General features: G+C 36.3%; 4 protein-coding genes across 4 annotated transcripts; 1 reads left to right on the forward strand and 3 right to left on the reverse strand.

Annotated features, from left to right (window-relative positions):
• Nucleotides 1–1,666: 1,666 nt before the first annotated feature.
• Nucleotides 1,667–3,324, reverse strand: LOC120766400 (abasic site processing protein HMCES). Its single transcript, XM_040091848.1, has 3 exons — nucleotides 3,148–3,324; nucleotides 2,336–3,074; nucleotides 1,667–2,283 (listed from the first exon to the last, which is right to left on the reverse strand). Exons 1-3 carry the CDS (start codon nucleotides 3,165–3,167, stop codon nucleotides 1,840–1,842), a joined length of 1,203 nt encoding a protein of 400 aa, XP_039947782.1. The 5' UTR covers nucleotides 3,168–3,324; the 3' UTR covers nucleotides 1,667–1,839.
• Nucleotides 3,325–4,493: 1,169 nt separating this feature from the next.
• Nucleotides 4,494–5,307, forward strand: LOC120778224 (splicing factor 3B subunit 5). Its single transcript, XM_040109985.1, has one exon. The coding sequence runs from the start codon at nucleotides 4,605–4,607 to the stop codon at nucleotides 4,860–4,862; it is 258 nt and encodes an 85-aa protein (XP_039965919.1). The 5' UTR covers nucleotides 4,494–4,604; the 3' UTR covers nucleotides 4,863–5,307.
• Nucleotides 5,308–6,417: 1,110 nt separating this feature from the next.
• On the reverse strand, nucleotides 6,418–9,621 carry LOC120775422 (aryl hydrocarbon receptor nuclear translocator homolog). Its single transcript, XM_040105607.1, has one exon. It carries the CDS (start codon nucleotides 9,216–9,218, stop codon nucleotides 7,272–7,274), a length of 1,947 nt encoding a protein of 648 aa, XP_039961541.1. The 5' UTR covers nucleotides 9,219–9,621; the 3' UTR covers nucleotides 6,418–7,271.
• A 7,570-nt stretch (nucleotides 9,622–17,191) lies between these two features.
• Nucleotides 17,192–20,576, reverse strand: LOC120766530 (serine protease snake-like). Its single transcript, XM_040092100.1, has 4 exons — nucleotides 20,468–20,576; nucleotides 18,647–18,838; nucleotides 18,387–18,585; nucleotides 17,192–17,836 (listed from the first exon to the last, which is right to left on the reverse strand). Exons 1-4 carry the CDS (start codon nucleotides 20,535–20,537, stop codon nucleotides 17,239–17,241), a joined length of 1,059 nt encoding a protein of 352 aa, XP_039948034.1. The 5' UTR covers nucleotides 20,538–20,576; the 3' UTR covers nucleotides 17,192–17,238.
• Between the last annotated feature and the right edge of the window lie 2,981 nt (nucleotides 20,577–23,557).

Here is a 23,557-nt window from a genome sequence, read left to right on the forward strand (position 1 = left end):
CTTCAAAAAGCTGAATAAAATACTTCTTTTTCAAACATTAAAGCTTATGACTGTAGAATCGTTTTATTGTAGATTTTTACTTTTAAAGTTTTCTTCAAACGTTTATGTCATTTTGTCTTTTTGTATCCTAAATATACATTAATGGTTAATATTCATCTTGGTTTATTCCTCTAAAACATTCTTATATTCTTTGCCACTTCAACAAATAATTAAGGTGATTTTAATTAGTTTAAATGTACTTTGAGATAATTTAGACCTGGCTTAATAAAAAATTATATTATTATAAAAACTACTTAATGCCACAATTACAACACGATTATGTTTAAAGTCTTGCAAAATTTAGGAAACCGTCTATGTAACACTTAAACAGTCATCCAATCATTTTTTTTTTCATTCTTATTAATAAATAACCTTTTTTCTTTTAAGTTCTACCTCATAGTGGGTGGAAATGAAAGTGCAGCAAGACCATATAATAATTGTTTCGAAGAAATATGTTTCATAAAGCATGAATTGCCAATTTAACCTTCCACGCAATTAACCTTTTGAATTGTTGGTATTACAATGTCAGTAAAACACATTAAAATATCTAGTCACAATAACGTTTTGCTTTTCTTTTTACTGCGTTTTAATAAATTGGATCACAGTATTAAGTTGCACATCTTATGACCCATCGGCATTTATTGGTCTATAGTAAACCTATTCTTGAGCCAACTCATAGTTGCAAATAAACTTATTCACTATAAATTTGTGTCTTTCACAATCCTCAGAAATATAATGCATCTTAGAATTAATATATATGTATATGTGCATATGATTTACGGTTGGATGCAACATCAATGCACTAATATAGTTAGCTTTCAATCTAACAACCAATAGCAATGCAAACGATGACAATTGGAAAAATTCCCATTTTTCACTCTTCCCGCATATAAGTATGTATGTAATTTCAGATGGCGAAAGTTTTGATTTTCAATTACTTTATTTTGGTATTATCTTCATATATTAATTTCTATTACACTCGATCTGTCGAATAAATAAATAAATAAAATTCACTTTAACAAAAATTTAGAATAGAAGGAAAAACAATTTATTTCGCGACAGGAGATAATTTTTCAGACTTTTATGTTTTTCTCTTTGATTTTCGGTCTCCTTCTTCTACCTTTTTACAGGGTTGAATCTCAATGTATGTTTTAGCTCTACCTTATTGCATCAAATTATGTTTTTAAGTTTAAGGACAAAACTTAACCGAATAAAGTTTAACTTGCCAGTATAAATGAAATAATAAATCCTTAATTATGTCATCAGTATATTTAAGTTTTTTCAAAAAAGTGAATTAATGGTCATAAAAAAAATTGTGCGTATTCCAATTGGAATCGTAACCATGAACATTTATTTGATATCGAGAGAAATCGATTTAGAACCCACTTTAAAAGTTTAATAAAATTTAATTTAAATTTTGCTCTATTAATTTATATTTAAAAACTTCAAAAGTGAAATAAATTTTTAAGATAAAGCCAGTAAGAATATCATTTAACACATAACTTTATCAGATTAAAATTTCAAATATTTTAAAATTCATTACGCGCCAAAAAACATATTTTACAGGCCCAACCGGTACATTGTAAGTACGCTTTAACCTAATACCTTTTATAAAAAAAAACTCATATAATGAGCGAAAAACCTTTCCTTTATTTTTCTTTATTTAAATTGGTTAACAAACACACCTTTAAATGAAATTAGCGGATGTTGAAAACTATTACTTTTAATGGTAATTTACATTGTTTATGTAGAAATTCAAAGATAGCTAATATAGCAAAATATAATAACGACTTCATTGAATTAGCTTTCGTCGCAAGTTTGCTGCTTTTCACTTGCACTATCTGTCGATGGAACAGTGTTGAGCAGAGCTGCTTCCCTAACAGCTTTTTTATAATCGCGAAAACGCGGTCGCTTTGGCGGGTTTTCAGCATCGCTTTCACTCGCCGTACTTCCTCCACCGCTCCCACCTCCACAATCGTTGGTACTCTCATCCTCACTTAATTGTTTTGCTTGCTCCTCTCGACGTTTTCGCACATTCAACCAATTTAATAAGGATTTACCTGTGTTATTGCAATCTTTAGAAGAATCATTTTTCTGTATCAACTCTATGGGCTTATTGCATTGCTCTGATTTATTTCGCGAATTGTTGACGTAACTAGATACACGATACCACTCCAATTTAGTGGCAGGACGCAAAGTAGCTAAGGCCTCATCGTCTGTTACCCGTTTAAAGTCAAGCCAATCCTGAAAAATAGACGAGTTTAGTAGTGTATACAAGTTCAAGCAAATTCTTTACATTCACTTGTTGCTCGGTTTCTAGTATGGCAGGCATACGATGATGTAGCCAAGACATTATTTTTGAAGATTCAAATGTTATTATACTATAACTATATATCTTGTCACCATTCTCATCTTCCCATATATCGAAAAGACCAGCCATTTTCAATAGATTGACATTATCAGCAGTCCATGTGGATTTGTTATACATTTTTACACCTTCCGCTTGTGGCATATATAATAGATGTGCTGCTCGTTCTGAGGGTTTAGCTGATTTTGTGGTCTGCCATTCATAAAAGCCTTCGCATAGAACCACGCATCGCTGACCTCTTCGAAATGGGCCACGATATAATTTTGATTCCAGCATATGCTCTAACCGACAATTATTGGTTGATAAACCATGTCGGCGATAGTCACCTTTATGCCAAAATGGTATCATGCCCCACATCATAGGCACAATAACTTGAGATTGGGTATTGAATTCTTCATTATTACCATCGTCGCAGAAATGATCAGTAGATACTATTACAGGTGTAATATCAGTAGGTGTCATGTTATATGAGGGTTGATAGGTTCGACCGCAGTTAAACTCAGACCGCCACTCTGGAGTAAGTAATGTACTCTCAAGAATGGTATTAGAGTTTTGTTCATCAATTTTTGGTGCAACATTTCTTTCGGTTTTTTCTTCGTTTGTAGTATTAACTAATTTTGTTGACTTATATCTACAAGCGCACAATACATCCTTCGGTTCCAATGTTCTAGAAAAATGTTAAAATAAATTAGCTTAATATGCCTTATAGATACATATGTGTAATGGTTGTAAGCATTTACAAGCAAGTTCTTCCACACATATCGAAATAATTCCTGCTTATACAAAATAGTTACGCATGAAGTAACGTTTATTTTAACATCAAACATGTATTTTCTTTGCCTATAATTGCAAACTTTTTCATGTATAATATTTTTCTTCGAATGAATACGTTGGATTTTGCAAAACGCCGCATTTTATCGATATATTTTATTTTGTTAATCGGTTTAATATGAACAGCTGTGAAGTGATGACACTTCCATAAGTTTGCGATTACATGCGGCAACTTTAGTTGCTAATTCTCGGGCGATTCTCTTTTGCTGTCGCCCATTACCTTCACACGAGCAACTTGTGTTGCGCAACTCTGCTCGAGTTTTTTTCTCATTCCCTTTCACTTTACTTTAACCCATTGTCTACTCTTTACTTTAACCCATTGTCGTTTCTTTTTCCTATATAGGTATTTGGGCCACTCTATCACATATATTAATTAGCTCTGTCAATTAAGAAATACATTTATTTATTAAAACAAACATATATCACCCTTTTACTATCGTCTGAATCAATTTGTATAGCTTCCTCTATACATTTCACAATATCTTTAATTAATTAGATTTTTTCGTCATACTCCATTTACTAAAATATTTATATTATATTATGTATATTTGTATACATATTTTAAATTACTTACCAAAGATGAAATTAAATTTTTATATATATTCAAAATATTAATTTCAAAAAAATATACGCAAATGCAACTATGTACTACGAAAGAAAGAACACGAATGCCGAAAAACGTCGCAGCGAACTGTTACGAATAAGAACACAAAGCGAGTTGCTGAACACTGGAAACTCGGCGCGATTCTCCTCTCCTCGTCGCCCCCTCGCCTATAAACTAAGAGTTGCCGCAACAAAAGTTGCCGTGTGTGATAAGGCTCTAAGTGAATGGTCTATATACCAGCAACGATTTTATTCCGGTCGTAATGTTAATAATGCATCGTTTCCACAGCAACACAAGTAATTATTTTTTGTCTTGTAAAATAAAACTGGTTGTTGCGAAAGACTAATTTTGTAGGAACCAGCAAATAAAGAGTTTTAAGGCCGGTAAAGAGCTTAAACATTTTAAAACTCTATACGCGCCAAAAAATATATGACCTTGTTTTTACATATTATATTTTAAAAGAAATGATTTTTTAGAAATGAACTACCCCCAAACCACTGAAGTAATTTATTGCCAACACACAACTATCACAATAGTCGGATTCTTCAATTAATATAATAATTCTAATATCTTTTAAAAATTAGCTTCAATGCAATTTAAAGCTTGCAGCTAAGGATATCGACGTAAACTTATAAAACATTTTATCGGAACTGTTTTGCACATCCCTAGAACATACACAACATTTTCTCTGTGCTTTTCATAATAAATTGATTTCATTTTTAATTTAACTACCTAGTTTTATTGGAATATACATTTTCTAAAATGGGTGAAAGGTATAATATACACAGCCAATTAGAGCATTTGCAGAGCAAGTATATCGGTACCGGACATGCGGATACAACAAAATTTGAATGGCTAACTAATCAACATCGCGATTCCCTTGCTAGTTATATGGGACATTACGATATGCTGAATTATTTTGCAATTGCTGAAAATGAGTCTAAAGCGCGCATTCGATTTAATTTGATGGAGCGTATGTTGCAGCCGTGTGGACCGCCACCAGAAAAGGCCGACGATTAAAAATTAGTTGCCAAAAATGGTACTGTAATGTGTCAACTAGGAAGTTTAATTTTTTAAAATAAAGTAAATATTGATTTGTATATAAGAGAAAATCTTTGGTTTATTTAATGTAAAAATATCTAATGACCGAAAGAATATGTATATAATATGCAGTGATACGACGTTCCTTCGGTTTCAAATTCGAGTAAATCTATCATAGTTCTAGCAAATTATGCTTCAATTGTTTGACAATTGTATTATGTATGATAGAAACCAAAACTTTAAAAAAATTTTTTAGTTATTTAAGGTCTTCAGTTCCATTTTCAGAGATAATACGTTTGACATATTGGTTCTCAGCCCACATTTCAAATCTTTTAAGGTAGTAGTCTGGTAACTTATGCCTATTTTAATGACTTCTTTAGAGGGTGGTTTTTTATAGAAAAATAAAAATGAATTATCTTGAATATTTAGATTGTTTTTATTTACATATTGAATATATAAAAAAAAATGTATTTGAAAAAATTTAATACTTTATTACTATTATTATTGTCACTCGAAGTTGGAACCTCAAAAAAAAAAATGAACGTAGGTGGCCCGGGTGATTTTGACTCTTGATGTTATCTGAAATCAAATATTCTTGTTTATTCTTAATCTATAGACATGTCATTCTGGTGGGAACTACTGAAGTTAAATTTCCAAGGGTAAATAATAAAATGGCGGACTTTGAAAAAAAGTTCTTTTATTTTAGCAAAGAAAGGGTTGTAAAATAAAAAGTTAGGTTTGAAAAAATTCTCGTTAGTTCCGACGAGAACTATAAGTGTGTAGAGGAACCTGTTAAAATTTGAAAGCAATCGGTTCAGTAGAAAAAAAATTAGGACCCGGGCCGACCAGAAAAACAATGTTTTGAGAAAAACGAGTTTAAAATTCAACAACTTCGAAAGAGACGACTCCGAGGCGCTCTAGGAAACTCGTTATAACTCCCGAAATATTTCGAATTTCTGTCTGAAATTTTCACAGTATATTCTCAAGACATTGTACTTTCAAATTAAGCAAAGAAAAATTTTTCGATTCCTTGAACCCAAGTTACCAGACTACTACCTTAACCAACTAACTTGGTTTCCTTCAATTACTTATTTCAGCACCTTCGAAAGGCTCTGTACATTCGAGTTAGCCGAAAATTCGCATAGTTGAATTTAACTAATTTTTAAACAAATAATATATGTATATTTGTATTAGTGAGATTTATCAAAGGGATAAACTTTATTGAAATAAAAGTACACTGTCAGACAATAAAATGTAATATTTCATATTTAATTTATACCCGTGATTATTTGAATGTTATAGAAGCATTTAGTCTTCGAAAGTGTATCCTGCGATGGTATATAAATATAAAATAAACTAACATTATTTTTTTAAACTTATGCAATTTTTTATAGTTTCACAATTCTTTTGCATGCAGTACAATGCATGTATGCTCTTTTCTTCTGAACCGTATAAAAAATTAATACATACATATATATTCTCTTATGTATAAATCTAAATATCTAAATGCGAATTTTAAGCAAATAATAATAAATTTCAAGTATAAACAGTTGGTGGTCATTTCCGTGCAATTGTATCAAATGTTGCTGTTTAAGCACCTTTTAGATTTTCGAGTGTTATTGTTTGGCCTTAATACTCATGCAAAACTTATATATGAGTACGTAATATCATATACATATGTATATGTACCTCCAATACAAATTTTGGTAAAGAATAAAATAACAGTAAGTAATGACATTGATGCAGCCACAAACTTTAAAGTCCGCGCATACTCGTTTATAAGTTTATTCTTGTTTAAAACATAGTGAAAATAAAAATTGTGGTACTATTATCGGTTATAAGTTACTGTTAAGGTGAAATTTCCCATCCCTTTGTAATTATTTGTTGAATTAATAAACTGATACTATATTCCCAAATACAATTTCAAATAAGCAATTTGTTATTTTATAGTTGAAAATTTGTACGTTCTAGCTAATGTACATCTTTCTTAATGATGTTATTTACTTCATATGACGTTGCAATGACAAAATATAATATTTGACGTTAACAGCGCTATTCGAGTGTTCAAGTCAATGAATAGAGTTGTAAAAAATGCAGTGTCGTGACGATTTCTAGTATTATTTTGAAACGTGCTTTATCGGCAATAATATTGTGCTATGGTTCGACACTCTATATGATTTAAATCATTAATATAAATGAGTTTTTACAAAATTGCCACAAAAAAGTAACTTCTAAATATTAATATAGTTCTAAAATTTACTTTGCTAATACTTTCTACATATTTTTCATATGACATATTGCTTTATCCGTACATATGTATGTATGTTACAAGCCTACACAAATGCTTTACTATTTTGTATCCTTTTTCGCATTTATATTAGGCACTACTTATTCAAATTGTGTGTTGAACATATTGATGTTGAGGTCTTCGAACGTAGTTGTGCCACTTTGGTCTAGCATCTGCAGCATGTCGGAGAACTCCTGACCTTGCGGTTGACCGGCTTGCACATGTGCTCCATGAACGACGTGAGATACATGACCTGTGTGTGGAGCTGCATGAGGTCCATGCGGATGTTGTGGTTGAGCGGGATTTTGCCAGTCGCCCCACATACCAGAAGCATTTGCAGGTGGCGGAGCAGCACCTTGCGTGTTGTTTCCGGTGTGATAGTTACCTTGTCGGGTATTACCGGCACTTAATTGAGTATATGTTGGACCACTCGGTGAGCGTGCCGGACTCGTTTGATTGTATTGATAACCCTCAGATACAGCTTGTTGTTGACGAAGAGTCGTCCAGGTTGGCGCCGCAGGAGTTGGAGAACTGTTAGCCTTCGGTATTTTTGCCATATGTGCTGTATTTGGTGATGGGCCACCCGCATTGGGTGGATAGCCACTTAGTGGCGAGTGTGTAGCATCATAATTGTAAGCTACGGCGTTTTGTGCTGAGCCAGGGCGTGGAACATTATTGCTTTGCTGCCCAGTCATTCCACTTTGTGGGGGTATGTGTGACCCGATCATTCCATGAGTGGCATACATACCATCCGCAGTGCCTGCCGATGGTGTGACATCTCGACGAGCTTGTAAAGTGTAGTCCACAACGGGTGCTACGTAGACATGTTCAGCAGTCGATTGATCAGGGGTATTAGCATCATGTCCCGTGTTCGAATGTAGTGTTTTGGCTGAACTATTTGTGCACACAATATATTCTACTTCTTCTGTGTAGGGGTTAAGAAAAGCATTAACATGTGTTCGCAACCAAACGTATTCACCGCTTTTAGCACGTGCGCGATACATTAACGAAAAATTCCCCTTTTGCTTGAGTACTTGGTCAAAGCTGTCTTTTACATTCATTTGATCTTCAGTGTGGCAGAAATCGTAGCAAATTTTCCCAAGTAAATCTGTTGGGGTATAACCGAGAACATTCATAACACGTTGGTCGACAAAAGTATATTTCCCATCCATTGCATGACGCGTTATAAATTCTGACAGATTATTAGAGTTTGTCATATCATTGGATGCAGTTGATGTCACCTGCAAGCGCCCAATTGCTACTAGGCAGCAATGTGAAGAATGCATTTCGTCATCTACTGGACGTTCCATATGTACACTAGGAAACATATCAGTTGGTGGCCAGTTCTTTATGTATCCCGTACAGTGCACTACAGCGTAGTTGGTGCCGTCGCGAGAAGGACCGAGTGAGTTCCTTTGCTTCAAGCGATTTAAATGACCAGCAACCATTGTATCTGGATTTACATTGCCAACTCGCATACGACATATAAAACCTCGACGTGCACCCATGCTAAGACGCATAGACGATTGGTGTCCTTCCTTTTTCACTGTACCTGTTTTAAGATCGAGTATACGACCAGTATTTTGTGACTCTTGTGTGGATAACTGTTCACGTATCTTCTCGCGATCGTCAGGATGAATGTGTTCATATAAGCTTGTGCCATACCAATCACTTTGAGTGTAGTTCAATACTGGAGTAACAGAATCTGAAACATAAATAACACGACCAGAATCACAAGACACCACAAATAGAAATCCATCAGCTGCTTCTAATATTAAATGCTTCAACTCTTGATCAGTAAGAAAAGAAGGTTTGTAAGTGCCATCACTGCTTGTATTCCCTGTGCCACGTAAAGCTTTCATATGTGCAACAGCCATACGGAGTATAGTCAGTTTGTCAGGTTTACGGGCTAGAGCACTGCAGGTGGGTACCATATCGGAAAGTTCAGTGATATAAGCCGTCATTTTGTTTCTTCGACGTCTTTCAATTTCACAATGATTTTCCCGACTGGCAAAACGTTCCTTATCCTGCATGTTTGATTCGTCCATGACTTGAATATTTTATGTATTTTCTGCGGTTTTATATTGTCTCAACTATTGCTTTATAATTTCGGTTGAACGTTTTCGTGGTTCTCGTTGAGTTATTCTTTTAGCTTTTCGTATAGCACAGTTGTTGTACTTGTGGTGTAGTGCGGACCAGAATGAGGTTGCAAGCACTTTGTCTACGTAGTAAAAAACTGCGAAATTTTCCAGAATTTAATTGCTTAAGCTTAAAACACAGATATTTGCACCAAGCATTGAGAGGTATAAATCGCATTAGCAAAATGTCTCAACACAATTCTCACATACTTATACTTTTACAATTTTTCACTAACTTTAGCGATTTACCGAGAATTTCTTCACGAAAAATGTACCAATGTTTACAGCAAAGTTGACTGTACACGGTAGACGGTCAAAGTGTTGCCAGTTTTTTATACATTTGTTTAGGTTGTACCCATTTTTTATAATAAATGTTTACATATTCATATAATTCCAAAAAAAATAAGTGTATGTATATACTGCGGGTAACAATGATAGTGCCTATGTATTTGCGAAGTTTGTTTATCAACTAGTTAGATAAAAGTAGCTTTGAAGAATTATAAAAATACTTCGTAACTCATCACTAGAGAGTGGCAATGATTGCAAACAACATCCACAAAATACCAAATAATGCCCAGTTCCAATAGTACAAGATTTGATTAAGATTTTTATTTTTATTTAGGTGTGCCAGTAAGCAGGAATAAAGGGATGTCCAACTTATTCCAGTGTGAGAGCGCTTCAAAATAAGCGTTTTTTTATAACATTTTCCATTATGACCTGATTGATGAAAATAATAATTTTTGGGCATTTAAATTAAAACACCCAACATTTAGTACGAATAAATATTACTATATATGTATATAATGGAGAAACTATTTAAATCTTTTTAAAGAATATTAGAACAACTGACTTTTGACCTTTCAATACCCAATAAAAGAATTTAAGCTTGTTAGCTCTCAATCATTAAATGTTTTTAATCATTTTCCATTGAAAATATTACTATGATGCTTTAAATTACAAAACATTTCACCAAATACCTTTAAATTTCACAAATTTATTTCATTTTCATTGTTTTAAATATTTTATAAGTGGTATTGAACGATGCAACAAATCCCTCCGTTTACATATTTTTTACACTCTCGCAACAAAGTTGCTAAGGAGAGTATAATAGTTTTGTTCACATAACGGTTGTTTGTAAGTCCTAAAACTAAAAGAGTCAGATATAGGGTTATATATACCAAAGTGATCAGGGTGACGAGTAGAGTTGAAATCCGGATATCTGTCTGTCCGTCTGTCCGTCCGTCCGTCCGTGCAAGCTGTAACTTGAGTAAAAATTGAGATATCATGATTAAACTTGGTACACGTATTCCTTGGTTCAATAAGAAGGTTAAGTTCGAAGATGGGCAAAATCGGCCCACTGCCACGCCCACAAAATGGCGGAAACCGAAAACCTATAAAGTGTCATAACTAAGTCATAAATAAAGATATTAAAGTGAAATTTGACGCAAAGGATCGCATTAGGGAGGGGCATATTCGGACATAACGAACGACGGAAGAGAAGGACGATGTGACCAAAGATGCCTTCTATGAGCGCTTGGAGCGCGCTTATGAGAGCTGCCCCCGCCACGATGTCAAAATCGTGCTTGGCGACTTTAACGCCAGGGTGGGCAAAGAAGGTATATTTGGCACTACGGTCGGTAAATTCAGCCTCCACGACGAAACATCCCCAAATGGGTTGAGGCTGATTGACTTCGCCGGGGCCGAAATATGGTTATCTGTAGTACTAGATTCCAGCATAGAAGATTCATCAAGCTACCTGGCTGTCTCCGGATCGAAAACCTACCAACCAGATCGATCATGTTGTGATAGATGGAAGACACGTCTCCAGTGTTTTAGATGTGCGTGCGCTCCGAGGTCCTAACATCGACTCGGATCACTATCTTGTTGCAGCTAAGATTCGCTCTCGCCGCTGTGCAGCAAAAAACGCACGCCAACAAACACAAGGAAAGTTCGACGTCGAGAAGCTGCAATCACAACAGACAGCCGAATGATTTTCTACTCGGCTTGCACTCCTGCTCTCTGAGAGCACTAGTCAACAACTCGGTATAAGGGAACTGTGGGACGGCATTTCAAATTCCTTACGTACAGCTGCAACCGAAACCATTGGTTTTCGGAAAGAGTAAAAGAACAGCTGGTACGACGAGGAGTGCCGTGTCGCAGCGGAGAGAAAACAAGCTGCCTACCTCGCAACGTTACGATCGACCACTACACGTGCGGGATGGGATAGATACCGAGAGTTGAAGAGGGAAGCGAGACGCATTTGTAGATAGAAGAAGAAAGAGGCCGAAATGCGTGAGTACGAAGAGCTTGATAAGCTGGCCGACATGCTCGAAAATTCTACGAAAAAATGCGGCGGCTTACAGAAAGTTTCAAGACCGGAGCATACTCTTGTAGAACCCCCAAAGGTGATCTAGTCACTGATGCCCAGAGCATAGTTAAATTATGGAGGGAACACTTCTCCAGCCTGCTGAATGGCAGTGAACGCACAACACCAGGAGAAAGAGAACCCGATTCCCCAATCGACGACGATGGAGCAGACGTTCCATTACCCGACCATGAAGAAGTTCGAATAGCAATTGCCCGCCTCAAGAACAATAAAGCGGCAGGGGACGACAGACTACCGGCCGAGCTTTTCAAACACGGCGGCGAAGAACTAATAGGGAGCATGCATCAGCTTCTTTGTAAAATATGGTCGGACGAAAGCATGCCCAACGATTGGAATTTAAGTGTGCTATGCCCAATACATAAAAAAGGAGACCCCACAATCTGCGCCAACTACCGTGGGATTAGCCTCCTCAACATCGCATATAAGGTTCTATCGAGCGTATTGTGTGAAAGATTAAAGCCCACCGTCAACAAACTGATTGGACCTTATCAGTGTGGCTCCAGACCTGGAAAATCAACAACCGACCAGATATTCACCATGCGCCAAATCTTGGAAAAGACCCGTGAAAGGAGAATCGACACACACCACCTCCTCGTCGATTTCAAAGCTGCTTTCGACAGCACGAAAAGGAGCTGCCTTTATGCCGCGATGTCTGAATTTGGTATCCCAGCAAAACTAATACGGCTGTGTAAACTGACGTTGAGCAACACGAAAAGCTCCGTAAGGATCGGGAAGGACCTCTCCGAGCCGTTCGATACCAAACGAGGTTTCAGACAAGGCGACAGGATTGCTCTTGCCAACAGGTGCTACTTCGGACTGAGTAGGCAATTGAAAAGTAAAGTCCTCTCTCGACGAACAAAAGCTAAACTCTATAAGTCGCTCATATTTCCCGTCCTGCTATATGGTGCAGAGGCTTGGGCGATGACAGCAACCGATGAGTCGACGTTACGAGTTTTCGAGAGAAAAATTCTGCGAGAGATTTATGGTCCTTTGCGCGTTGGCCACGGCGAATATCGCATTCGATGGAACGATGCGCTGTACGAGATATATGACGACATTGACATAGTTCAGCGAATTAAAAGACAGCGGCTATGCTGGCTAGGTCATGTTGTCCGGATGGATGAAAACACTCCAGCTCTGAAAGTATTCGACGCAGTACCCGCCGGGGGAAGCAGAGGAAGAGGAAGACCTCCACTCCGTTGGAAGGACCAAGTGGAGAAGGACCTGGCTTCGCTTGGAATATCCAATTGGCGCCACGTAGCGAAAAGAAGAAACGACTGGCGCGCTGTTGTTAACTCGGCTATAATCGCGTAAGCGGTGTCTACGCCAATTAAGAAGAAGATATTCGGACATAATGTTTTTGAAAAAGTGGGCGTGGCCCCGCCCCCTACTAAGTTTTTTGTACATATCTCGGAAACTAACATAGCTATGTCAACCAAACTCTATGGAGTTGTTTCCTTCAGGCATTTCCATATAAAGTTCAAAAATGGAAGAAATCGGATAATAACCACGCCCACCTCCCATACAAAGGTTATGTTGAAAATCACTAAAAGTGCGTTAACCGACAAAGAAAAAACGTCAGAAACACTAAATTTTACGAGAAAAATGGCAGAAGGAAGCTGCATCCAAACTTTTTTTAAAAATTGAAAATGGGCGTGGCGTCGCCCACTTATGGACCAAAAACCATATCTCGGGAACTACTCGACCGATTTCAATGAAATTCGGCACGTAATATTTTCTTAACACCCTGATGACATGTATGAAATATGGGTGAAATCGGTTCACAACCACGCCTTTTTCCAATATAACGCTATTTTGAATTCCATCTGATGCCTTCTCTGTATAATATACACATTAGGAACCAATGATGATAGCGGAATAAAACTTTACACAAATACGGTTTTTGAAAAATATGTAAATGACGGATAATGAAATTTCGATTATCACTTTTCATGCGAGAGTATAAAATGTTCGGTGACACCCGAACTTAGCCCTTCCTTACTTGTTTGGTAAGATTTCAATGTGGCCATCGCTCGTTTCCAATTGCTAAACGTCAAAACCTCCAGAACTCGATCAACTGTCAAAGTTCATGAGGTTTTGACGTTTATCAATTGTTCTCTCATTTCCAGTGAGAGAGGAGTTGAACATCTCTTTATCTCTGCCAGTAAGGCTGTGCGCCAATCGATGGACAAATATTTCATGTCGTCTTCTTTATTTTTATTTTTTAGGAAACTAGAAAAAATATAATAAATATGAAATCTATAATATGATCTCTAAAATAAATTCTTAATTGAAAACAATTCTAAAATTTTGGGTGTTTGAATTTTCACTTTTCAGAAAAGAAAAATGTATTTAAAGGATTCAATTTTTAGTTAATATAAACTGTTATCAAAGGATTTCATTGGTAAAATTTTACTTTCCATTTGGCACAGCAAAATATAAATTAGTTAACATCATACGAACCAACCAACCAACTCAACACAACTAAAAAGGTTACTGCTTGGCACATGAACTTATAGTATACATATTCAGTTTGGATTTAATTAATCCTGCTTTCCATAAATTTTATGAACAGTTTCTGGCACATCTCTTTCCTTAGAGCTCCTTCAAAATTTCTTCTAGAATGTAATTCTATTGGAACACCACATCTATTATACTTGTAGGTGAAATAGTCCATGACTAACAAAACATATATGTATTTATGTTTCCTAATTGGTAAGGAAAGGACCAGCTAGGTCCATGGCAATTCGCTCAAACGGCGCACTCGAATTGTACTGCTTCATCTGGTCATGAGTCCAGGACCTCGGCCCTTTGACTGCAATGCAACCAGCAAAATTGGAAATACATTCCGTAACTGATTGCCGAAACCCAACTCAATAAAATCTTTGTTTTAATTTTTCCAGGGTTTTAGTTATTTCCATGTGTCCTCCATTTGGACTGTTGTGCAGTTCGTTGAGAACCTCGTGAATTCTTACATTGGGAACAATCATTCGATTTTGGAAAGTTTGTCCATCTTCGCTGTCCCATATGCGAAGCAGGCACTTTAAATTCTTCCATTGTGTCCAATATGCCTTTGCAACTGGGCTTTCTGCAGATATTTCTTCTTTAGTTGGACGTTTTTTCATCTCCACTCCATGTATGTATAACACATTTCCATTTTGGATCTTCTTACTGTAATTTTCGTAGTTCTCTGGATTCCAGTATAAAGTTGCTGTCATTAATCGGGCATCTAAAATGTTCTCTTTAGCCTCAGCGTTTGAGAAATGTCTGTATTCCACACTACAGCAACGACGGTCCATCGTGCCTACTGTCCTGACATAATATTTGCTCTCTGGCTAGCTTATTGTCCGACTTTAATGCGTCACCTACTGCATACCGACTATATAACAAATACTAGAGTTTCAAGCGACAACAAAAATCATACAGTCGGGTTCTTAAGAATTCCTTGGAATTCTTCTCTTCAGTCTGCTCATTGGGTTTGGCCGTTTGGGGAGATTCGTGGTGGCTGTGGTTTAAACCTAAATGCAGGAAGGACATTAGTCCAATGTGGAGTCGCACTGCGGCCGGGTGCCGGACCCAGAGTACGGCAGAGGTTTTAGATGGGCCTCGAACCCGACCAAGGTGCCTTGGTTCTTCTAGAGTGTGGTGTGGGTGCACATACTTACGCTTTGGGGCGCTGATCAACGCATTGTTTTGATCTGTGTGTTTTTAGTAATAGAAAACACCGTAGATTTGTGCCTCCTTAGGCAGATACCCACGTTAAACCACATTGGATTCTGCATACCGACTATATCCCGTAATCAAAATAAACGCTGATCCTGGGGCCGGGTAGGCTAACATTGGCCGATTTTTCAGCGTTTGGAAAGCCACTTCCTGTTCCTTATTCCACAAATGCCCTCCGTTGTATCCTAAGTGGCTTACTTCCTTTTTGAAAAGGGAACACTTTCTCAGCGCTTTAGACCAGCACTAGCTATCCATTGAAAAACCTTTTCCAAGTTCATCGCAATTTTTATCCTACACGATTCTCGACGACCAAACAGGTATTCCAGTGAAATTCTTTTAAAACCTGATCCATAAGTCTCTCAAAGGTAACAGGAGCGTTACATAATCTAAAGGGCATTACGATAAATTGTCATGGCTCGGCTTCTACGCTAAAAACTGTCTCTTTTTGTCTTCTTTATTTACCTCCACTTGCCAATAGCCACTTTTCAAATCAAGTGTTGAGAACCAATTTGTGCCTAATAACAAGTCCAACGTGCCATCTATTATAGGTAGTGGATAACTGTCTTTCTTCGTTACATCACCTTCTATAGTCCACACAAAACCTCATGCTGCCGTCTTTTTTTTTTTGACAAGTACCACAGGTGAATTCCATGGATTCGCTGAAGGTAGAATTACGCCGCTTTCGCTCATTTCCCGTATGGTTTGGCTTATAACTTCACTTTTTGCTAAAGGAAGGCTTTGAGAAGCCTGACAGATTGGTCTTGCATCGCCTGTGTTAATAAAATGTTTCACGACTTTGGTTCTTCCTGGTTGGGAATCGTCTTTATCGAAAATGGTTGGGTATCTAAGAAAGAGTTGCTTAGCCGTATTTTGATGGCTTGCTTCTAGTTTCTTGGTTCATGCATTAATTTTGCTCGATATGTCGTTTTTGTCAATGGAATATTCCTCAAGACGTATTTCACAGTTTATCATAGCCTCAATCTCTTGACACTGTCCTAATATAGCTCCTCTGGAAAGTTTGACTGGTGGCTTCAACTGATTAAGTACTCTTACTGGAACACGTTTATGTTGTCCTCTCATAGCCATTGTCGCTTCGAGAATCCACAACTTGTTTTTCCTATAGGGAGACTATTTCTATTTCTGCCAAAATAACTGCTTCTGATTTTGGTGGACTCTGCTGGCTTATTGTTATTATCGCTCGTCTCAGTTAATATTTGTTATCATATCCGAACACTTCCATATTTGTATAAGTCATAATCCTGTTTTCCAAGTAAATTTTTTCCTTGATTTGCTAGAAAGTCTACACCAATTATGACTTCATCGACGATATTTGCCACTATAAAGTTGTGTATCACGGCTGTCTTTCTGTGTCAGAGCATATAAAACAGTTTCTACAAATGTCAATTTTGGACATGCTAAAGCCGTGAAGCTGACACTGTGTGTCAAAAATGAGTTTAATTGGATGAATACTTCCCTTAGCCCCCGTTTACCTAATACATAGATTTTCTAACTTCCGAGCGACTTTGTACCGCATAGATCAACCAAATTTGAAAGAGCGTGTTTTTCTTATGACGGTGTATTTTTGTGCTTAGAATGAATAAAATCGGATGAAAATGCGCCCTAGACTCTATATAACTAAAAAGCGTTATGTACCTTAAGGTACTTCCCTGGCTTTAATCCCTGCATGTTAGAAGAGTGTGCAGTGTTCGGTTAAAGCCCAACTTAGCTTTTCCTTACTTGTTCTATTTGAGATTTTTCATTCAAAAGTGCTTCCTTGGATTTTAGAAAACTAAAAGATCTGTTTAAGTTTTTGCTTTATTTTTACAATGGGCTCGCATTCCACACCACATTCTCAATCCAGTCTAAATACAAGTTCACCTTCGTATTGATACTAGGGATGCCAGCTGTGCCACATTGCACATAACCAAACGAAGTAATGGCGGCTACTTGCAACATGCAAGGATATTTTTTATGCTGCACATAAAGCGGTCCACCAGAGTCACCGTTGCATGTGTCAATACCATGCTGATAACTGCCAGCACAGATTTGAGTGCGTTCTTTAAGGCCCATTTCGAGATTTTCTTCTACCGGTACAGATGTAGTACATTGGTCGCCGGTAAACAAATCCAATGCTACCTTGAGCAGATGTGGCGATGAGATGCCTCTTTCGGTTTTACCCCAACCAACAGCTGTGAAGTTTTTATACCTAGCAGTTTTTGATGGCAAGCAGGCCGGAATGACATACTCATTAAGTATTGCATCGTGGTCGAGTTCGATCAGTGCAATATCATTGTACCGATCCAAATTGTAGCTTGGATGTAAAACTGCATGTAATACATTGAAATCTTGTGTTTGTGTGGCATCATTCGTAGTACTGTAATCCAATTCGCCCAAGCGTACGATGTTTAGGCTACTGGCACTGTAAGAGAATGTTACGAAAATGTGTGAAAAATAACTGAATTACTTAGAGGAAATAGTTGCATATATAATTAGAGATTTGATAGTTTTGTTGTGGAGGAAGGACCACAGATAGGACTGGGTGGGAATCCGGTGACCGCAACGATTATAGAACCGTCATCAGCGAGACTGCGGAAGTTTCGATTTTTTTTAATAAGTTGTTAGAGCAAACCATCCGAACTTCTCATTTATTTCACTTAAGTACTAATATTTTTGAATTTGAAAAAACTACTGTTAAGGTCAAATTATAATAGGATAAATGGGAAATGGGTTATGGGAAATGATTACCTTCTATCAAACGTGAAGGTGTTTAATGTTCGATCGCGCTGAACCTCAATCACTTCTTACTTGTTTCTAGTTCTTTTTAATACTCCTTTATAGTATTTCTTATATTTCGACATTCATCGAATGATTTTTGGTTCTTCACAAAATTACAAAGGTTATCTGTGACTTATGCTAGCTGTTCGTTTGATTGTCTTGAACTTGGAGAGTTTTTATGCACACTTACTTACATTCGGAAACAATGCGCTGCCGTAACGACAAAGCGTCTGCTTATCAAAGTGCCACCACAGTACCAATCTATCTGTCCGGTATTATCTTTTGATCCAAGCAGTGCAATCGAGGGGAATTCCTTTGGCTTGGCTTTCACACCTCCATAAATCAGTGGTTCTGAACAAGAACTGGGCGCAAACTTTGCATACTCAGAACATGCTACAAAATACATTTTTTCGTTTAATAATGAATGTTGAAATTTGCAATATAAAGAGTTTACCCTTTTCAGCGTATGTATCTGTATCAGTGACCTGACTTTGTAGCTCAAAGGCAAACTCCGTTCGTGGACAGCAGACGATACCCTTCGATTTATCACAAAAAAGTATGGAGTTTGTATCGATTTTGGATATGTATAGAGAAGGGCAATATTGCAGCTCCTTACATTCACCTCTGGCGTTGTTGCAGTCTATGGCTACAGGAGATCACATACATATGTATAAATAAAAACCATTTATTTGAAGTTTTCTTTTTTTGGTTAAAAGCGGGCGCGCTCCAGAGAGCTGTAAGGCTTTTTGAGAATTATTTCATAGTATATACATATCATATACATATGTATATAGTATGTCCGGGCTTTATCTGAAGGCTTTTAAGTCACTGCCGGCAATTATCGAAGAGATTGAAGTTTATAATACTGCAGTGGTCCATATATTTAAGGAACACTGTTTCCTTTGTTTATTTTTCTGAGCTTACTTCGCATACTCTCTTGTTAACCTATAGCTTTAAAGCGTTCGGGTTTCTGATTTACCTCTAACAACTTCAAATGCATGAATTGTAAATAGAAACTTTGGATTACCTTGAATATTTACGGCAACACCTTCCGCCGTTGTTGAATTAAAAAAAAAATTATAACCGGAAAAAGCTCCGAGTACAATTAAAATTTGAGTTCTGCGTACATTAAAATGTATAATTGTGAAAGCTTTCTGTTAAGTGGTGCCAGCATTGTGGCTTTTTCGAAAAATATTCCTCAAATTCCGAGTTTTCGTTTTGGATTCTCTTAGTGGGACTCAGGACTTGTGAAGACTTCTTCTTTTGTTTTCAGCTGAGAAATTCATTTGATGTTTTCAGACCACCCTACTATTACATTTGCTGCCATTTCTCTCTTCCTCTCCCCATTTTTGAATTTTTATAAAGGGCATTGTGGTCTATGTTAAGAATGCCTGACCGTAAACGGTATGCAGATGCCATTATAGTGAAAAAAAAAATCGAGTATACTTAAATTTCGGTTTCCAATGTATCTTTACTCGGAGCATAAAGCGCAGATTTTTCTAGAGAGACTAAATAATTAAGATCAACTTTTAAGATAAATATATGTTTTGGTTATATGGGGTTTTGTTCCTGACTGTAAGAATTAATTTTTCTACTCTCCAGTGAAAACTCTAAATTTTGCTCGTGTGACCTTTGACCGTCACCAGTCAAATGCAAACTTTATATGGGTTATCTTTGTACTCGGAGTTACCGATTTAGAAAATGAGACCAATGAAAATAGTTGAAATCAGATATTTCTAGATATTTACGAACAATAAGTAGCGCTTAAAATGATGAGTAAGTATAGAACACCGGCAGCTATTTAAAACCCTTCGGGTACAGAAATTGCTTTTCATATTGACTCAGTTTCTTAGAATGTATGTTTGTATATTTAATGAGAAAGATTACATCAGGTATTTTGTAGATGCTTACTTAGGAGAGTACAAAATCGTTAAGTAGAAGAGTCGCAGGAGTTACTCAGCACGAAAAAAGCAATCTGAAATATTACTCTGGTGGTTTAAGGTATTTTCACAAAATCTGATATGGTTTAGTATCTCCAAACCAACGTTACAATCTCTGATTAAATTGTTCAGATCCACTATAGCAAATAGCTATCATACAAATTGACCGATCAAAATCCACTTTTTGTACGGACAAATTTTTCAATTGGGAGGAGCATTATAGCTTAGTAACCGAAATCAACCTTTATTGTTGCTTTAATTAAATTAATTGATTTATAAAGAAGATGTTACAGTTATTGGAATAAAAGTTTAAGTTTATAAAAAACAATGCTTACCGTTGCTTTGCCCACCCACAATTGAGAGCAAGACAAACACAACAACAGGAAGATTGCCTTCATTGGACATATTTATTTATATATGAAGGTATTAAAGTTTCAATTTAGTATAAACAAAAAACACAATTTGAAACAAAACAATAATATACTCATACACATATATATATGTATATATGCAGAAATAACAAAACGTTTCTTTACTGTACAAACACTGTCGTGAGCTGTCGTAATACCAGAACGCGCTCAGTTTGCCGACTGATCGATATGCCGTCCCATACTTGTCTAATAACAACAATAATTGCCAATATTTACTTACATATATACATATATATGTATATATTCGATCTCTTTTGCGATAAGCGAGTCGTTCGGAAGACACATGCTATTGAGTATTGTGTAGAATATGTCCATGTATTGGTGAGTTAATTGCAGTTGAATATTTACACGCGGTCACAAAAGTAAGCATACAAGCAGCAGCAGTAATAGGCTAAACCGTGAAGTCTCCAGAATGCGACACACAACTAGTATAAATAAATCAATAAAGATAATGACTCATCTTCACCTGCCATCTTTTTTCATTTGAACGGAACTATTTTGAACCTATTCTACTCTATTCTTATTCATTAGCACTTGCTGATTTTCTCTAGCGCCTAAAATTATGCTTTATATTTTGACAAATTATAGTTCATTAAGTAAAGAGGTTTTTTTGCACAACAATTGTGGCATATCCGGCTTAACCACTAATAACCATCCTCAGCTAATTAGCGAATGATATGCTAAGAGGTCTGTGGGGTATTTGAGGTGTCAGCTATTTTTGTCATATTAGTAAATGGTGGTGGTTTGACCTCTACACCCTTTGACAACACAAAAATCCAATTTGTTAGTAAATTATTTCTACATTTTTCGGTTTTAGCAAAACAAAATTAGCAAGAAACAGTCTTTAACATCACAGTCGCAAAATGATTGTAAACTAGTGTAATTCTTTTCAAGCAAACGTAATTTTTTTTAATTTGAAATAAAAATTTGTTTATCTTTGTGAAACTATTTAACTATATTAGTTGCTTTTTTGAGGGAAATGCACTAAGTGAATGAGTACCAAAAAACAAATTAAATCTTTAATGAAGAAGGAGTTAGATGATTTCATGAAATATGAATATGAAATAAGAATATAAGTATAAATGAACAGGTATAAGGAATTCCAAACCTACCTTCCGCAGCTTCTGGAGCTTCAGTTTCGACGGAACACAATTCCCTTCCCATTGACCAAAGTTGGCTGTTTCTGGGCGATGGTTTGCCTTAGACGGTACAATTGTTGAAAATACAGATTCGATTTAAGAGTTTGGCGGTAGAGGAACTGCTCATTGTAGATAGTTCCCTGCCAATCCCACCAAATACATATCAAACCCCTCTGATCGTCAATTCTGGGTTGCCTTTATTTGCACGGGTTCCTCGTGATGCGATCACTACCGTTTTCGCTTAATGTTTTCGTAAGATGATGTTTTAGCTATATGAAACCGTAGTGAAGTCAATAATGTTCTTTTTTATTGTCCAACTATTCAACTGTATGTCGGAAGGTGTATTACTGCGAAGTGTGCTCTAAGTCTCAGAGAAGCTGGGTATATGAAGGGGTCAGAAAAAGTACACGTCGAAATTCCCTCTTCCTTCAACTGTAACACTTGGATCACTGCGTCGAGGAGAAGAGAGAGGGTTTTTCAGTCAGAATGGCTGCTGAAAAAAATCATTAAATTCCCTTTTAAACTAATAAAGTTTGGAGTAAAATCAACACTCGTTCCGTCAGCAGTAGGGACCCGAATTTAATTATACTTGTATGGGGATAAGAACTAACAACTCAGCAGCATTCGCCAAATAATTTCGGATATTTTTCTGCTGCTATAACAACAACAACTTGATCGACGCCATAATTATCACAGCTACTTGTTTTAAGCTCGTAAACTATGACATCGTCAAGTTGTTGCCATTATAGATAATTATACTTCTCGATATATAGAATTGGCCATTAAAACCTTTATATATATTGCTATATATGGTAAAAAGTTATATCAAATTAAAATTCTACCTAGTTGCCACACTAACCGAAATACACATCAACTTTTGTATATAAGTGAGTATTATATGTACCTATGTATATGGTATAATTAATACGACACATACATACATAGCTCTACAAGTATACGAGAGTCATTAAAAGACTTGATTGCTATTAAAAATGTATGTCAGCGATGTCGCTTTCGTTTAATATATACATATACATATGTAAGTATATGGCGAGTAAAGCGGCTAACTAAAAAAACAAGTTCTGTGCCACGACATCCACTTATGGATCTACCTCATTGGACACTGCACAATAACAAATAATGGCGAAAAGGGTCGAGGAAAAGAACTTGAAAATAAAGCGGTAAATTTAGCAAAAGCGGAAGCTAACGAAAGTATGCTAGGGCGAGAGAGGGGTGGTGGAAGAAAATCAAACTATGCACGTAAATACGACAAAGAGAAAATAAAGAAAGAAAGACGGTACAAATTCATTTTGTATTCTGATTCACTTTCATGCATTATTAACTTGGCCAATATAAAAATGAATCAAAACCCGCAAAAAAATAAGGCACAAAGCATGCTTAAAATATATACATACACATGTACTAAGTATATGTAAATACATGAATAATATAAAGAATTAGAAGAAAAGTAAAAGGAATGAAAAGGGGTCATCATACTTAAGCATTAGCGTCCGCTAACGTTTTTTAATCTCTTACGCGCCACTCATCGGTTGCAGTGCCGAACACGAAATTGTTAATTTTTGATTCATTGAGAAAAAAAGATACTCGGAATAAAACATAATTTTTGATCTATTTATAGTAGTTTGATATAAATTAAGACCTTATTATGTAAAGAGTATGTAATAATCGACTCTACTACGACGTTATATAACTATGAGCAAAAACAGTAAGATTTTATTAATAATTTTAAAATTCTTAATTTATTTATGTCGTCCCCCTCAAAGTAATCCCCCTTTACCCCAATACACTTGTGCCAACGCTTTTCGAACCAGTTGTTAAAGTAAATTTACGAAAT

Source organism: Bactrocera tryoni, chromosome 1 (genome assembly GCF_016617805.1).
Source record: "Bactrocera tryoni isolate S06 chromosome 1, CSIRO_BtryS06_freeze2, whole genome shotgun sequence".
Lineage (NCBI taxonomy): Eukaryota > Metazoa > Arthropoda > Insecta > Diptera > Tephritidae > Bactrocera > Bactrocera tryoni.

What these genes read in the sequence shown, in the direction of transcription:
- LOC120766530 (XM_040092100.1), bottom strand. Translation starts at nt 20,537, where the DNA reads ATGTCCAATGAAGGCAATCTTCCTGTTGTTGTGTTTGTCTTGCTCTCA. An exon ending in AGATACATACGCTGAAAAGG is followed by an intron (nt 18,586 to 18,646) that starts GTAAACTCTTTA and finishes TGTATTTTGTAG; the next exon opens with CATGTTCTGAGTATGCAAAG. An exon ending in GCAGCGCATTGTTTCCGAAT is followed by an intron (nt 17,837 to 18,386) that starts GTAAGTAAGTGT and finishes ATTCTCTTACAG; the next exon opens with TGCCAGTAGCCTAAACATCG.
- LOC120775422 (XM_040105607.1), bottom strand. Translation starts at nt 9,218, where the DNA reads ATGGACGAATCAAACATGCAGGATAAGGAACGTTTTGCCAGTCGGGAA.
- LOC120778224 (XM_040109985.1), top strand. Translation starts at nt 4,605, where the DNA reads ATGGGTGAAAGGTATAATATACACAGCCAATTAGAGCATTTGCAGAGC.
- LOC120766400 (XM_040091848.1), bottom strand. Translation starts at nt 3,167, where the DNA reads ATGTGTGGAAGAACTTGCTT. An exon ending in ATGTGTGGAAGAACTTGCTT is followed by an intron (nt 3,075 to 3,147) that starts GTAAATGCTTAC and finishes ACATTTTTCTAG; the next exon opens with AACATTGGAACCGAAGGATG. An exon ending in AAACCGAGCAACAAGTGAAT is followed by an intron (nt 2,284 to 2,335) that starts GTAAAGAATTTG and finishes TCTATTTTTCAG; the next exon opens with GATTGGCTTGACTTTAAACG.